The sequence below is a fragment of the Chrysemys picta genome, chromosome 2 (genome assembly GCF_011386835.1).
Source record: "Chrysemys picta bellii isolate R12L10 chromosome 2, ASM1138683v2, whole genome shotgun sequence".
Classification (NCBI taxonomy): Eukaryota; Metazoa; Chordata; order Testudines; family Emydidae; genus Chrysemys; species Chrysemys picta.
The window spans coordinates 72532848-72545804 of record NC_088792.1 but is presented as its reverse complement, the minus strand read 5'-3'; the positions used below and the strand labels follow the sequence as shown (position 1 = coordinate 72545804).

The 12957-nt window shown below is 47.8% G+C and overlaps 1 protein-coding gene across 1 annotated transcript; it reads left to right on the top strand.

The window, feature by feature from the left end:
• Positions 1-566: 566 nt before the first annotated feature.
• LOC135981350 (uncharacterized) lies at positions 567-2654 on the top strand. Its single transcript, XM_065583475.1, has 2 exons — positions 567-1090; positions 2085-2654. The coding sequence occupies exons 1-2, from the start codon at positions 688-690 to the stop codon at positions 2558-2560; spliced, it is 879 nt and encodes a 292-aa protein (XP_065439547.1). The 5' UTR covers positions 567-687; the 3' UTR covers positions 2561-2654.
• Positions 2655-12957: the final 10303 nt, after the last annotated feature.

The following is a 12957-nucleotide window of genomic DNA, read 5'->3' as shown; positions in this document are numbered from 1 at the left end:
GGGATACACTAGATCTCCATACCCTCCAATCCTAGAAGCAGAGGCCACTCTGACATAGAGTGGCCATCAAGAATACCTAGGCACAGTAACTCATTTGAAATGTTACCATGTTTCCTCTAGGCCTGGTCTACACTAGGCGTTTATGTCGAAGTTAGCGCCGTTAAATCGAATTAACCCTGCACCCGTCCACACTGCGATGCTATTTAGTTCGACATAGAGGTCTCTTTAATTCGACTTCTGTACTCCTCCCCGACGAGGGGAGTAGCGCTAAATTCGACATGGCCATGTCGAATTAGGCTAGGTGTGGATGGAAATCGACGCTAATAGCTCCGGGAGCTATCCCACAGTGCACCACTCTGTTGACGCTCTGGACAGCAGTGCGAGCTCGGATGCTCTGACCAGCCACACAGGAAAAGCCCCGGGAAAATTTGAATTTGAATTCCTTTTCCTGTCTGGCCAGTTTGAATCTCATTTCCTGTCTGGACATCGTGGCGAGCACAGCAGCACTGGCAACGATGCAGAGCTCTCCAGCAGTGATGGCCATGCAGTCTGTGAATAGAAAGAGCCCCAGCATGGACTGATCGTGAAGTCTTGGATCTCATCGCTGTGTGGGGCGATGAGTCCGTGCTTTCCGAGCTGCGATCCAAAAGAAGGAATGCAAAGATCTACGAGAAGATCTCTAAAGACATGGCAGAGAGAGGATACAGCCGGGATGCAACGCAGTGCCGCGTGAAAATCAAGGAGCTGAGACAAGGCTACCAGAAGACCAAAGAGGCAAACGGACGCTCCGGATCCCATCCCCAGACATCCCGTTTCTACGAGGCACTGCATTCCATCCTCGGTGCTGCCGCCACCACTACCCCACCAGTGACCGTGGACTCTGAGGATGGGATACTGTCCACGGCCGGTTCCTCAGACATGTTAGGGGACGGGGAAGATGAGGAAGGAGATGAGGAGGGCGAGGCAGTTGGCAGCTCTCACAACGCTGATTTCCCCGACAGCCAGGATCTCTTCATCACCCTTACAGAGATCCCCTACGAAGCGTCCCCAGCCATTACCCCGGACACAGAATCTGGTGAAGGATCAGCCAGTAAGTGTTGTAAACATCTAAACATTTATTTTTAACAAAACAGGAATATTAACAATTAAAAGAATGGGTTGTTCATGATTAGTGTGCCCTAGGCGCTTAACGGTTTAGTAAGGGGCAGTGCAAGTTTTGAAAAGAAATCTAGCAATGTCCGGTTTTCAGTGATTGTCCTGCACAAGCCGCTCTACTGTGTATTCCCTGCTACTGCAGCTACAGTAAAATGCGGTCTATATGTGCGGGGATAGAGCAGTAATCCTCCTGGGACATCTCGATGAAGCTCTCCTGGAGGTAACTTGAAAGCCGTTGCATGAGGTTCTTGGGGAGAGCGGCCTTATTGGGTCCTCCGAAGTACGACACGTTGCCGCGCCACGAGATTATCAGGTACTCGGGGATCATTGCTCTGCACAGCAGGGCGGCATACGGCCCTGGTCTTTGGAGGCTTTCCCGGAGCATTCTCTCTTTGTCGCTCTCGGAGATCCTCATCAGGGTGATGTCGGCCATGGTGACCTGCTTTTAATTAGGTAGGGGAATGTTAGTGTTGGGACTGCTTTCCCGTTCCTTTACAGAACTGTCACCGCTGGTTTGCAGCCACGCGGTGGAGGCGGGAGAGGGGCAGCCGAAAGGGATCGTTCCCGGGGACAGCCGCGAGGGGGTGGGACAGGGGCAGAGTTCCCGCTTGCCGGATTGCTGGCAGCAGGGACTGACATTGATTTAAATGTGAAATGAGGCCAGTGGTAATATAAAAGTTTTAAACTGCCACAAGTGTACGGCTTACCATGTCTGCCTGCAACAGAAATTCCGTTGTGCTGCCTCGCTTCTCAAATGTGCTGTTCAAGACCCCAGGCACAGAATGCGAAGGCCGAGAATTCGACCTTGTGCTGAGTGCGCATGTGAAAGGTGCTGTGCATGGTCTTGTTCACAGAGAAAGACTATGTTCTTTGTTCACAACTACATTTATCTTTCAGAGGAATTCACTCCCTTTTTCCCATTTCCACAGCCCCGTCTGCGACTGTCTCACAACCTAGCCTGGAATCACACTCCCAGAGGCTAGCGCGGATTAGGCGTAGGAAGAAGAGGACACGGGAGGACATGTTCTCTGAGCTTATGGCCTCTTCCCAAGCCCAGGCAGCACAGCAGACCCAGTGGCGGGAGAACTTGACCCGAATGCACCAAGCCAACATGGATCGGGAGGAGAGGTGGCGGCAGGAAGACCAGCAGGCGACTCTAACGCTGCTTGGACTACTGAGGGAGCAAACGGACACACTCCGGCGCCTTGTGGATGTTCTGCAGGAACGGAGGCAGGAGGACAGAGCCCCGCTGCAGTCCATCTCTAACCGCCCTCCCCCGCCACCAAGTCCCATACCCACCTCACCCAAAGTGCAAAGAAGGAGAGGCGGCAGAGTCCCTGCTAACTCTCACTCCACCCCTGCAGAGAGCTCTAGTAGCAGAAGGCTCTCATTTCCCAAAATTTGAAAAGTTCTTTCCTTCCCGCCTGACACAAGCCCACGTCCAAGTTTCACCTCCCAATGCCATGTGTAGTTGATAATAAAAAATTCGTTTCTGTTAACTACTGTTTCAATCATGTTCTTTTGGAGGAGGAGGGGAAAGGGGGTTGGAAATTGGACAGGACAGTCTCCTTTGGCAGGGTACATAGTCGGGGGCAGGCACAGCAGCAGGGCACATACACAGTGCAGTGATGCAGTGACTAGTTGCCCCGGTTAGTCTGGGAGGTTGTTTTGATGTAATGTTGGGGGGGGTGGGTTGCTCTGTGACTTTGTGGCGGGGGAGGGCAGTTACAGATCTTAAGCGCCGGTCCTTAGACAGGATCACAGAGCCACACAGCATGGGATCTGTAACCGTCCTCCCCCTGCCACAAAGTCAAATAGACCTCCCATACACACAGTCCCGATCAGGAGGGGTGACAGGCTCCGTTGAAACAAGCATCCCACCGCAGCGGAGCCTGTCAATCCTTGAGTTTAGAAGCTGCATTCGCATCACAACACTAGACCCGCCCCGCACCACAGTCTGCGTCCCAGTTTTAAAAAATTCCCGCTAAAACAGTATTAAAGAAAACGGTGTGCTTTAACAAAGTAGAACTATTTTTATTTCGACACGTGTGTTGGAGGGGGGGTGAAGGGGGTATGTAACTGGATAGGATAGTCAACATTACCTGGGTAAAGAAACGGGGGCAGGTTTAGCTTCTCAGTACACAAACTATAAAATCACAGGTTACCCTGCTCACTCAGGAACTTTGCTTTCAAAGCCTCCCGGATGCACAGCGCTTCCCGCTGGTCTCTTCTAATCGCCCGGCTGTCTGGCTGTGAGTAATCACCAGCCAGGCTATTTTCCTCAACCTCCCACCCCGCCATAAAGGTCTCCCCCTTGCTCTCACAGAGATTGTGGAGCACACAGCAAGCTGCTATAACAATGGGGATATTGGTTTCGCTGAGATCACAGCGAGTCAGTAAGCTTCTCCATCTCCCCTTGAGACGGCCAAAAGCACACTCCACCACCATTCTGCACTTGCTCAGCCGGTAGTTGAAGAGTTCTTTTTCAGTGTCCAGGGCGCCAGTATAGGGCTTCATGAGCCAGGGCATTAGCGGGTAGGCTGGGTCCCCGAGGATGACTATAGGCATCTCCACATCCCCAACAGTTATTTTGTGGTCCGGGAAGTAAATACCTTGTTGCAGCCGTCTAAACAGACCAGAGTTCCTGAAAACACGAGCGTCATGAACCTTGCCCGGCCATCCCACGTAGATGTTGGTAAAACGTCCCCTGTGGTCCACCAGTGCTTGCAGCACCATGGAAAAGTATCCCTTTCGGTTAATGTACTGGGTGGCCTGGTGGTCCGGTGCCAGGATAGGGATGTGAGTTCCATCTATGGCCCCACCGCAGTTTGGGAATCCCATCGCTGCGAAGCCATCTATGATCGCCTCCACGTTTCCCAGGGTCACTACCTTTGGCAGCAGTACATCAACGATTGCCTTCGCTACTTGCATCACAACAACCCCCACGGTAGATTTGCCCACCCCAAACTGGTTCGCGACTGACCGGTAGCTGTCTGGCGTTGCAAGCTTCCACAGGGCTATGGCCACTCGCTTCTGTACACTCAGTGCAGCTCGCAACCGGGTGTCACTGCGCTTCAGGGCAGGGGACAGCAACTCACAAAGTTCCAGGAAAGTTCCCTTCCGCATGCGAAAGTTTCGCAGCCACTGGGATTCATCCCAGACCTGCAGTACTATGCGGTCCCACCACTCAGTGCTTGTTTCCCGTGCCCAGAATCGCCGTTCCACGGCATCAACATGACCCATTGCCACTGTGATGTCCTCGGCGCTGGGTCGCCTGCTTTCTGACAGGTCTGTGCTACTCTCAGACTTCAGGACATCACCGCGGTGCCGTAGCCTCCTTGCCTGACTTTTCTGCATCTGCCTCAGGGAAACCTTTATGATAAGCTGCGAGACGTTGAGAGCGGCCACAACTGCAGCGATGGTCGCAGCGGGCTCCATGCTCGGAGTACAGTGGCGTCCGCGCTGTCAATGACTGGAAAAGCGCGCGAACTGTTTTCCCGCCGGCGCTTTCAGGGAGGGAGGGCGGGAGTGATGGACGGATGACGACAGTTTCCCAAAAGCACCCTCGACTCATTTTGTTACCCAGAAGGCATTGCCGGCTACACCCAGAATTCCAATGGGCAGAGGGGACTGCGGGAACTGTGGGATAGCTGACCACAGTGCACCGCTTCGAATGTCGACGCTATCACCGTTAGTGTGGACGCACAAAGTCGAATTACTGTCCTTAGTGTGGACACACACGTTCGACTTTGCAATATCGATTACAAAAATTCGATGCAAGTAAAATCGAACTACTCTCGTAGTGTAGACAAGGCCCTAGAAATGTAGAAAATATTGTGCACATAAAACAAAAGCAGCAAAACTTGCTCTGTTGCTAGTTCTGCATATGCCAGGAAAAAAAAAATCCACTTTCAGCAAGGATGCTTTTATCCCTCTGACTCCAACTGAAAAGCCATTTTCAAGAATTGTTTTGGTTCACTTGTCAGAAGCAAAAGTTGTATGTCAGATCAAGGAGGTGAAGATCAAAGTTTAAATGCAAGTTGCACAATCAAAGCTAATATGAACTTTTGAGATTACTGTAAATAGAAATGATTGACTTCAGATAAGCCCTGTTTTCATGAAAGGTGACCTGAGAGGAAAGTGGGCTCATGCCCTTTTTTTTTTAATTTCTTGATGATGTAGGGAGAAGCCTAAAAGGTTGGGTTTTGTTGTTGTTAGTTTAGGGGTGGGGGTGGGATAAACCATTCAGGTCTGGTATACCTGGAAACTCCTGGAGATAACTAGTGTGATTATGACATCACAATACTGTACATTGAAAGTGTAGCAATTTTAGAGGGGATGGGATTTTTGTTCAAACTGTTAAAACCTTTATTCATTCACGCCTATTTAATTCCAATGCACAAGAAATACTTGGGAGAAAAGTGTGGTAAAGGGTCCACATTCTCACCCCTTCATTCAATGGATAGAGAGGTCACAACTCAAGTTTGAGACCTGACTTCCTTAACATCTATAAGGTTTAAAAAGCAAGCAGGAAAAAGAATTTTCTTTAGAAGTCATAAAGAAGCAACAACAACAAAAGACACTAATTATTTCCCCCTGGCAGTCCATCTTTAAACTTCTTTTTTTAATGTTCTGAGGCCTTCACTTTCACTTGTCTTGGATGTCTGCCAGCATGAGTTTAAGTTTAATAAGGTTCAGCTTTTTATTCATAGTGACTACAGCAGCACCTGGTAACACCACTGAAGTTAGGGGTCCATCAATTTTTCCATTATCAGCCCCAGTTCAGAAGTGTGTTTTAAATTCAGCCATAAAAACTTGCTCACTGAAATTTGCCATACTTATGCAAGGTCTTAGCTCTGGGATTATTAAATTACATAACTGCGCTAAAATAGAAGTTAGGGACTGACTTAATTCCCCAAAAGCAAGGTAATTCAGAGTTAAGGCTTAAATCACATCTTTGTCCTGAAGAGGTTTTCAAACAGGGGGAACAATAGGGAAAGTTAAAGACAATTTTTTTAGCCTTAATTCTAAATTTCTTGACTCATGAGTCAAACCATTTAAACACAATTTTTTGTGGTTCAATATACTAGAAATCCAGTTTGACAGAAGCGTCAGATAAGATCACATCACCTCAGTGATATTAAAAGCTGAGAGAATACTATTTCTGCAACTGTTATTTCCAGATAGTGAAAGCAGGATTAGTTAACCCCTTTTCATTTTTATTTTTACTCTTTTTTAGATGCCATAATGATGTGTAATGGTCAGTTTGCATAGATCTTTTTTGAAAAGTTAAACATGACTTCTTTCAGTTAACATTTTCCTCAGAAATCCTCATTGTCCCATACTGCACATAAGTTACGCTGCTCTGTCACGGGGTGCACACACTGCTAAGGACTTGTCCTCCTGGCCGCTCTGGGGATTAGTTCTTTCCAAGTGCTGTGCCCTCCTCTGGTCTCTTCACCCATCATCTTCTCTCACCCTGCAGCACCTCTCACTCCAGGAGCTGCAGCTTCCTGTTCATGACTTGGCCCTCTGGCCAGGTCACTATGGTCTTCCTCTTCCTGTGTATCAAAGTCTTCCAAAGCAAACTGTCCCTGACAGTCTGCTCTCTGCTGTCTGGTCTGTGCCACTTCCCCAGTGCCTGGTAGGGGAACCTGGGCCCACTCTTTATCCTGGGTTCCAATTTCCAGCTCAGGGGCCCTCTTGTCAACAGCCCAGGTCAGCCCTATCCCATACCTTGCTGCTTTCCCACGGAACCTTTCCTACCTTTCTGGCTCTCTCCCCTCTCTGGGTTTGCCAGCACAAACTCCCTCCTCCCTGGGAGTAATGGTAGGCTACCTATCTCTATAGCCTCAAACACACCTCTCTCTCTCCTCCCAGGGAGTGACTGCAGACTACCTCCTTTCAGTTACTGGGCATAATACAGGCCCTTCCCTGAGCCTTGTGTCTAATTCACTGTGGCCTGGCTCTCTTCCTGATGCAGCCTGGGGAGCTAATTGGCCCAGCTAGCCATCTTAACGCCTTTAAGCCTTGTGTGGGGTGGACACCCCATCACAAGCTCCATGATGCATTGTGATTTCATCCAAAAATGAGACAGAGAGCGAAAAGAAACATTATAGAATTAAGATAAAAATATTTGACACTATCATTCTAATCACTAGCATTGGTGGGTCAAATTTCTATATGGTGGTATCTTGACGCAGACAACATTAGTTAGTTCACCAGGGAATTTCCCGCGATGAGCAGTTTCTTAGTTGTGGCAAACATGTAAAATATTCACTTAGTCTCTCTTCAGGTAGAGTACATCCCTCTGATCTTGCTAATCTAAGTAAATCATTCTCAAATAATAATAGAATACATGCGTTCCACTCTCACCCCAAACATACACGCACAGTTGCAAACAAATTTTTTCCATTAAATGTCACCAAGATAAATTCTGAGATATGAAAGAGTTCCTGGGTCTGTGGAAGTCTGGTGGTGGGAGAGGGGGGGTCCAAGAGACAACGAAGTGTTCACAGTATGTTGCGTAAAGCATGAAGACCAGATCTTCAGGTAGTGTAATCAGCTACTGCTCCACTGGGCTCTAAGTCACTGGAACAGAAATTGCCATGATTGCAGACATGGTCTAGCAATGAATGAGTAAGTGGGGAAAGTCCTTAAAGTGTAGTTCCACTCAGAAGTCTTATACCATTAGACTTCATTGACTGGAATGGGGACCTGGCTTGAGTCCCTGCTATGTTCCTATGTTACCTTGGGCAAGGCTCTTAGCCTTGTGTTCAGTTTCCCATCGCAAGAGGGGATAATAGTACTTTCCTACCTCACAGGGGTGTTGTGAGGATAAATATATCAAGGATTGTGAGGCGCTCAGATGCTACAGTACTCAGGGCCACAGAAATACCTGAGATGGAATCACTCCTGATTTACATCAGACTAAAATCACAATTAGGCCTCAATCTGTGTGATCCCACTGAGGACAGAATTTATCCAGTAGAATCTTTATTATAGATAGTGCCATGAGTCAGAAAAAATACAGCTCCACTTAAAAAAATGGAGGGAGGTGGGAGGGAAATGGAGGTGCTTGAGCAAAACTCCCTCTGACTGGAGAGCTAGGCTTAACACAATTTGTAAACTGAACAAATTTGATTTGGGCTTGTTGAAAGACAATAAGCATGCAATCTTGCAATGGCATTTCTACGGAGTCCCTTTTCAGAGGATTGCCACACTTCAAACAACAGCCCTGATCCAGTGTTTAAATTCCTTTGAAGTCAATGGAGTAAAACTGACAAAATGCAAAGGAGAATCAAGCACTATGTGTACAAAGTTGAATGGACTTTAGTATAGATTTTACTGAGTGTGAGTTCAAATGTCGCAACCTAGACTGTCTGGAAAGTGGGAGAGAAAAAAGAAAGTGACTTGTGTTTGATGGAAAACTTTTTAGAATTAGATCAGGGGGTAGCCATGTTAGTCTGTATCTACAAAAACAACAAGGAGTCTGGTGGCACCTTAAAGACTAACAGATTTATTTGGGCATCCGAAGAAGTGAGGTTTTTACTCATGAAAGCTTATGCCCAAATAAATCTGTTAGTCTTTAAGGTGCCACCAGACTCCTTCTTGTTTTAGAATTAGATGTGACTTCTCTTTAGTCTGTAGTTTTAAACCTCCATTCTCTGACTCCAGATAAAACTACTGACCTGTGAATTTTCCTTGTTTCTTGTGCTTGAAGGACATAAACATTCTCCTACTGTGCTATAGCCACCATTTGTGGGCTCAGGCTCTGCATATATGGCCTTCATTAGAACAAATACGGTATACACATTTAGATTTTTAGAATATTTCAACCAAGTTTTGTTCATGTTTATGCTGGGTAAATTTGGAGTAGCTCCACTGCATTTACCTTTTATGGAAGATTTTAGTTTTTTCCTTTGTATGGCTATCTAATATAGTAATGCCATAGAATTTTTTGTCTTGCATATTTATTTTGAGAACAAAGGGTCAAAAGCTGAGGTGACTCCAATGAAGTCAATAGAGTTATTCTGGATTTACCTTATTTGTCCCTAAGGGTATGTCTACACTACGAAATTAGTTCGAATTTATAGAAGCCGGTTTTATAGAAATTGGTTGTATACAGCCTATTGTGTGTGTCCCCACATAAAATGCTCTAAGTGCTCTAGTCGGCGGACCGCGTCCACAGTACCGAGGCTAGCGTCGACTTCTGGAGCATTGCACTATGGGTAGCTATCCCACAGCTATCCCACAGATCCCACAGTCTCCGCCGCCCATTGGAATTCTGGGTTGAGATCCCAATGCCCGGATGATGCAAAACAGTGTCGCGGGAGGTTCTGGGTACATGTCGTCAGGCCCCTCCCCCTCCGTCACAGCAACGGCAGACAATAGATTCGCGCCTTTTTACCTGGGTTACCTGTGCAGACAACATACCACGGCAAGCATGGAGCCCGCTCAGCTCACCGTCACCATATGTCATCTGGGTGCCGGCAGACGTGGGACTGCATTGCTACACAGCAGCAGCAGCTAACTGCCTTTTGGCGGTAGACGGTGCAGTAGACTGGTAGCCTTCATCGGCGATCTGGGTGCTGGCAGCTGTGGGGCTGGCAGCTGTGGGGCTGGCAGCCGTAGGGCTGCATTGCACCAGCCCCTTGCCTTTTGGCAGTAGATGGTGTATTACAACTGGTAACCGTCCTATTACAAGTTGGATCATCGCACATTAGCAGAATCTTCCCTGAGCAGCAGATTGTGCAATAGGCCTGAAGGCCATCGTAATACAGTAACTGCCAAGCGCCCAGTATTTGCTGCCAAGCACCCAGAAAGATGCCGAGGGCTATCAGTCACGTTGCACCGTCGTCTTAAGATGTAAAAAATAGATTTGCTCTGTATTCATTTGCTTCCCCCTCCCTCCATCAAATCAACGGCCTGCTAAACCCAGGGTTTTCAGTTTAATCTTTGGGGGGACCATTCTGTGTGACAGTTGCTTGTGTTTCTCCCTGATGCACAGCCACCGTTCTTGATTTTAATTCCCTGTACCTGTACGCCATGTCGTCACTCGGCCCGCCCTCCCTCCCGCCCTCCCTCCTTCCCCTAGTCCGTCAGATACTAGTTTTGCGCCTTTTTTCAGACCAGGTGCCATAGCTAGCACTGGGATCATGGAGCCCGCTCAGATCACCACGGCAATTATGAGCACTATGAACACCACGCGCATTGTCCTGGAGTATATGCAGAGTCAGGACATGCCAAGGCGAAACTCAGACCAGCCGAGGAGGCGATTGCAGCGCGGCGAAGAGAGTGATGAGGAAATTGACATGGACATAGACCTCTCACAAGGCACAGGCCCCAGCAATGTGGAAATCATGGTGTCACTGGGGCAGGTTCATGGCGTGGAACGTCGATTCTGGGCCCGGGAAACAAGCACAGACTGGTGGGACCGCATCGTGCTGCAGGTGTGGGACGATTCCCAGTGGCTGCGAAACTTTCGCATGCGTAAGGGCACTTTCATGGAACTTTGTGACTTGCTTTCCCCTGCCCTGAAACGCCAGGATACCAGGATGAGAGCAGCCCTCACAGTTGAGAAGCGAGTGGCAATAGCCCTGTGGAAGCTTGCAACGCCAGACAGCTACCGGTCAGTCAGGAATCAATTTGGAGTGGGCAAATCTACGGTGGGGGCTGCTGTGATCCAAGTTGCCAGGGCAATGAAAGACCTGGTGATATCAAGGGTAGTGACTCTGGGCAACGTGCAGGCAATAGTGGATGGTTTTGCTGAAATGGGATTCCCAAACTGTGGTGGGGCCATAGACGGAACCCATATCCCTATCTTGGCACCGGAGCACCAAGCCACCGACTACATAAACCGCAAGGGGTACTTTTCAATGCTGCTGCAAGCCCTGGTGGATCACAAGGGACGTTTCACCAACATTAACGTGGGATGGCCGGGAAAGGTACATGATGCTCGCGTCTTCAGGAACTCTGGTCTGTTTCGAAAGCTGGAGGAAGGGACTTTCTTCCCGGACCAGAAAGTAACCGTTGGGGATGTTGAAATGCCTATCGTGATCCTTGGGGACCCAGCCTACCCCTTAATGCCATGGCTCATGAAGCCGAACACAGGCAGCCTCGACAGTAGTCAGGACCTGTTCAACTATAGGCTGAGCAAGTGCCGAATGGTGGTGGAATGTGCATTTGGACGTTTAAAAGCGCGCTGGCGCAGCTTATTGACTCGCTCAGACCTCAGCGAAAAGAATATCCCCATTGTTATTGCTGCTTGCTGTGCGCTCCACAATATCTGTGAGAGTAAAGGGGAGACATTTATGGCGGGGTGGGAGGTTGAGGCAAGTGGTACAGGCAAGAGCATAGTGCTCTAGAGTTCTTTTCACCAGAGGCGAGGTTGTGGAGTTGTGGGCCTGCTTCCGGCCTACTCTGCCCCATTTCTGCTTGTTTCCTCTCAGGAATCTGTGCCTATCCCTGGAAGGTGGGTGGAGAGGCTCTTGTCCCAGATAATGCAGGGGGGAACCACTGGTGGGCTAGCACTTTGAAGCAGCTTCCATCTCAGTTTAGGAGATAGCAGGGCTGGTGGTGGTGTGTACCTACTTTCCCCACTGCTACCAGCATGCTACTTCTCAGCCTTCTTACTGGTTCTCTCTTCCCAGGGGTCTGGTCCTATCCTAGAAGGTGTGAGAGGAACTAGTGAATCTTAAGTCCTCGTATGGACAAATGCAAAAATTGGTATTAAACCAAGATTCTACGCTAATGCCAAATGGGAACCAATTAAAAGGACAAGTGCAAAACAATGGACCAAATGTCCTTCCTTTGGGCCAAATTCTTCTCTGTTGCACAAGTATATCCCCACTGTCTTAACAGACTTGGCTCCCTGCCCCCATTTACTTCAGTTGGGTTTCACCAATGTAAATGAGAACAGAATTTGGCCCATTGGGAGTTTTTCTTATGTCAGGACTACAGTATTCATCTCTTTGTTAAATAACTCTTCTCATCCCTTTTCCCCCATTCCTCCAGGCATGTTTCTGAAGTGCTGAAGCGAAGATGATACCTGTGGCACTTACTAACTGGTGTCACTCAAACGCAGTTTAAGCAGCCTTTCATCCCACAGTATGAAATTTCCAAAGTTACTCTAGTGCAGCTAAGAATTGGCATAAAAACACACTGCATATTTGCATTCCTTTTCTGTGCCATCTAATAGGCTAGAATTGTGGAAGGTCATCTAGAGGAAGAAGGGAATAAAATTTTCCAAGACACTGTGCAAACATCTGCAGATCTTAACCAAAAAAAAAAAAATAAAAATAAAAAATTGAGCTATGAACATGGGCTGCTTACAAACAAGCATAAATATTCTACATAAAGCCAGACATTTCAATAATACAGAAGTGAATATAGGGAGTTCAACTGAGTACTGGCTTTGGTGATCATTCATTTGGGGGAGAATCATGGAGTGATATCAAGTAGTAAATCTTCTTATTAGGATTGGGAGATGTGGTAATGCTCCAGTATGCATTCCTTAAACGAGTGGATTGTGTTGTGTATGTTGTTTCCTCAGTGGGTTTGGAAGGAAGCAAACAAACCTTTGTACATAACAGTGGTTTAGAAGGGAGAGTAAAAAGGAGACTGGTCTCTTTTTGTGATATGATGGGAATTAGGGGAGCCAAGTTATGTCTCATATAATTGCCCCACTTGTGTGGGTGAACAAAGTGCCATCAAGTTGACTCCTGCCATGGCACTCAGTACATCATATGTAGATAACCTGCATGTTAGGTCAATATTCCTGTCTCTTACACCAGCATTGCT

Coding starts and splice junctions, on each gene's coding strand:
- LOC135981350 (XM_065583475.1), top strand. CDS start 688: ATGGCAGAGAGAGGATACAGCCGGGATGCAACGCAGTGCCGCGTGAAA. Junction 1,091..2,084: donor ATCTGGTGAAGGATCAGCCA/GTAAGTGTTGTA, acceptor CCATTTCCACAG/CCCCGTCTGCGACTGTCTCA.